This window comes from Merops nubicus, unplaced genomic scaffold (assembly GCF_000691845.1).
Source record: "Merops nubicus isolate BGI_N331 unplaced genomic scaffold, ASM69184v1 scaffold14164, whole genome shotgun sequence".
In the NCBI taxonomy this organism is placed as follows: domain Eukaryota; kingdom Metazoa; phylum Chordata; class Aves; order Coraciiformes; family Meropidae; genus Merops; species Merops nubicus.
Window position 1 is genome coordinate 4,247 of NW_008606300.1, and position 2,104 is coordinate 6,350.

At 57.4% G+C, this 2,104-nt stretch overlaps 1 protein-coding gene across 1 annotated transcript in view; it reads right to left on the reverse strand.

Moving 5' to 3' along the window:
* Window positions 1–2,104, reverse strand: part of EARS2 (glutamyl-tRNA synthetase 2, mitochondrial) — a gene marked incomplete at its 5' end in the record, with an annotated part of 8,019 nt that overhangs the window by 3,064 nt on the left and 2,851 nt on the right. Inside the window, 2 exons of the mRNA XM_008939606.1 lie at window positions 895–1,048; window positions 1,571–1,679. Coding sequence (XP_008937854.1) covers window positions 895–1,048; window positions 1,571–1,679 — 263 coding nt within the window. The remainder of the gene's footprint in view (window positions 1–894; window positions 1,049–1,570; window positions 1,680–2,104) is intronic.

The following is a 2,104-nucleotide window of genomic DNA, read 5'->3' on the forward strand; positions in this document are numbered from 1 at the left end:
GGCGCCCCCCGCCTCTGCTGCCCTTCCCCGGGCAGCAGGAAGTCACATGAACACCCGCAAAGCTGTCACACCAGAACAGTTGAGTCCCTTCCTGCCTCTGCAAAGGAGGCTTTATTCTTCACAAGGGATCCCCCAGATGCTACAGCAGCATCCCAGGATGAGCTCACCCTCCTCTGGGCACTGGGAAGAGCCACAGCACCTTCTGTCCCCTTCACAGCCAGCACTCTACTGCTTCCCTGAGAGCAGGGCTCCCAATGCACAAACCCCACCAGTTAAACCACTGAGAGCTTCACCTGCTGCAAAGAGGTTGCTTTGACTTTGCCTCCAGAGCACAGAGCAGCAGCAAAGCTGAAGCACTTCAGGCCACCCACCCAGCAAGAGCTAGAGGTGAGCAGCCTCCTGGCACAAGGGGCCCCAGGGGCTGGATCCCACCACCAGCCAGCCACATCCTGGGTGCCAGGAGAAGCACCCCTTGGAGCTGTCACCACTCATCCAGACAGAGCCACAGCTGAGCTGGTCCAGCACTACCAACAGTCCTACTCTGAGCAGGGACAGAGAGGTCTTCCAGGGAACATCCTACAGTCCCATGACCCACTCCCACGGGAAGGACACGTCCCCTCTGCTGAGGGAGCTCTCTGCCAGCTCAGCAAATTGTGGGTGAGCTCAGGACTCTGCAAAGGCCACCAGGAAATCCACCATGCCCATTCCTACAGGCGAGCTGATGGTGCCATTTTCTGGCAGTCAGCATGCACACAGCCACTGGAGCCATGGGCAGGGCACAGAGCTCCAGAGCTCAGCTCAGAGCCGTGCCCAGGACTCGGCTGAGCTGTCACCCAGGCATCCCACAAAGCCTCTGCTCCCCAGGGGGTGACACAGTGCTGGCACTGCCCATACTTTTCTCAGCAGGAGGACTTGCTCCACGTACTCCTTTTCCAGAACCTCTTGATCCACTTGTTGGTCCCCATAGACGTGCTCCACCAGCAGCTGCAGCTCTCTGACCAGCTTCTGCCGCAGCCCTTCATCCTCAATGTGACGGGTGAGGTGAATCCTGCAACACAGGACACTGCTGCTGGACTGCTCTGGGCTGGGCTGGAGCTAATCATGCCAACAGCACAACGTTTACTATTAAAGCTGCACAACTGCTCGAAAGCCAACGCTCAACCCCAGACGGACATCCCACAACAAAGCCTTTTGCTCTAACGTGCCTCAGTGAACCCAGGTCGTGGTGGCTCTGGGCAGCACAACGTCCCCGTGGCACACGCTGCACTTGCACAAGTGCCTCCTGGAAGTGTTGCCTCTTTTTAGAGGTTATTTTCAATCTAAACTTAAGACCTTGCATCCTCCAGGGACACACTGTCTGCCCGGGTGTTTACAGGGTGCCCGGGCACAGGGCAGGAGGCAGGGGTGGGGCAGGCAGAGACCTGCACCTGGCTACAGCATGCTGAAAAAGCTGCTGTGCTGGGACCATGCTGGGCCACAAACAAAATCTCCAGACAGAGCCCAGCCCTGGGAACAGACTCTCACCAACAGACAGATTGTTATGGTTTAAAGTTACCACTGCTCCTTATACCGGTTGAATTCTGGAAGCTTTTCAAGGTCCAGGAGGGCAGAGTGGGTGGTAATTCTGCCCATTTCAAACTGTGAGACCAGCTCCTCCAAAGTCCTCCCCATCTGTTTCTCTGCAAAACAAGCCAGGAGGGGAATGAGCCACCCCTGCTGCTGGAGGAAGGCCCCGGGGTGGGGGCAGCAGCACACCCCAGGACAGGGCGACACGGGAGCCAGGGCTGCCAGGAGGGAACACGGAGCAGGCACCCGTGGGAAGCTGCCCTCTCCCCAAAGGTGGGCTCTGCAGACTGCTGGGGAGGAACTGGACACTGGGACACCCTACTTGGCTCTCCAGTGGGACCCCCCACCATCCATCAGCCAAAAAGAAGCAACACTCGGGCAGGAGGCTCCACTGCCCAAGGAAGATTTCACTCCCTCCCAAGCAGCGTTCCCAAAACACAAGTTAGTTTATGAGACCCACACAGCAAGATCAAGGAAAGGAGTCATTGACTCAACTCCTCTTGGTCTTTCAGGTTAAACGAGAAGTGTGACAGATGTA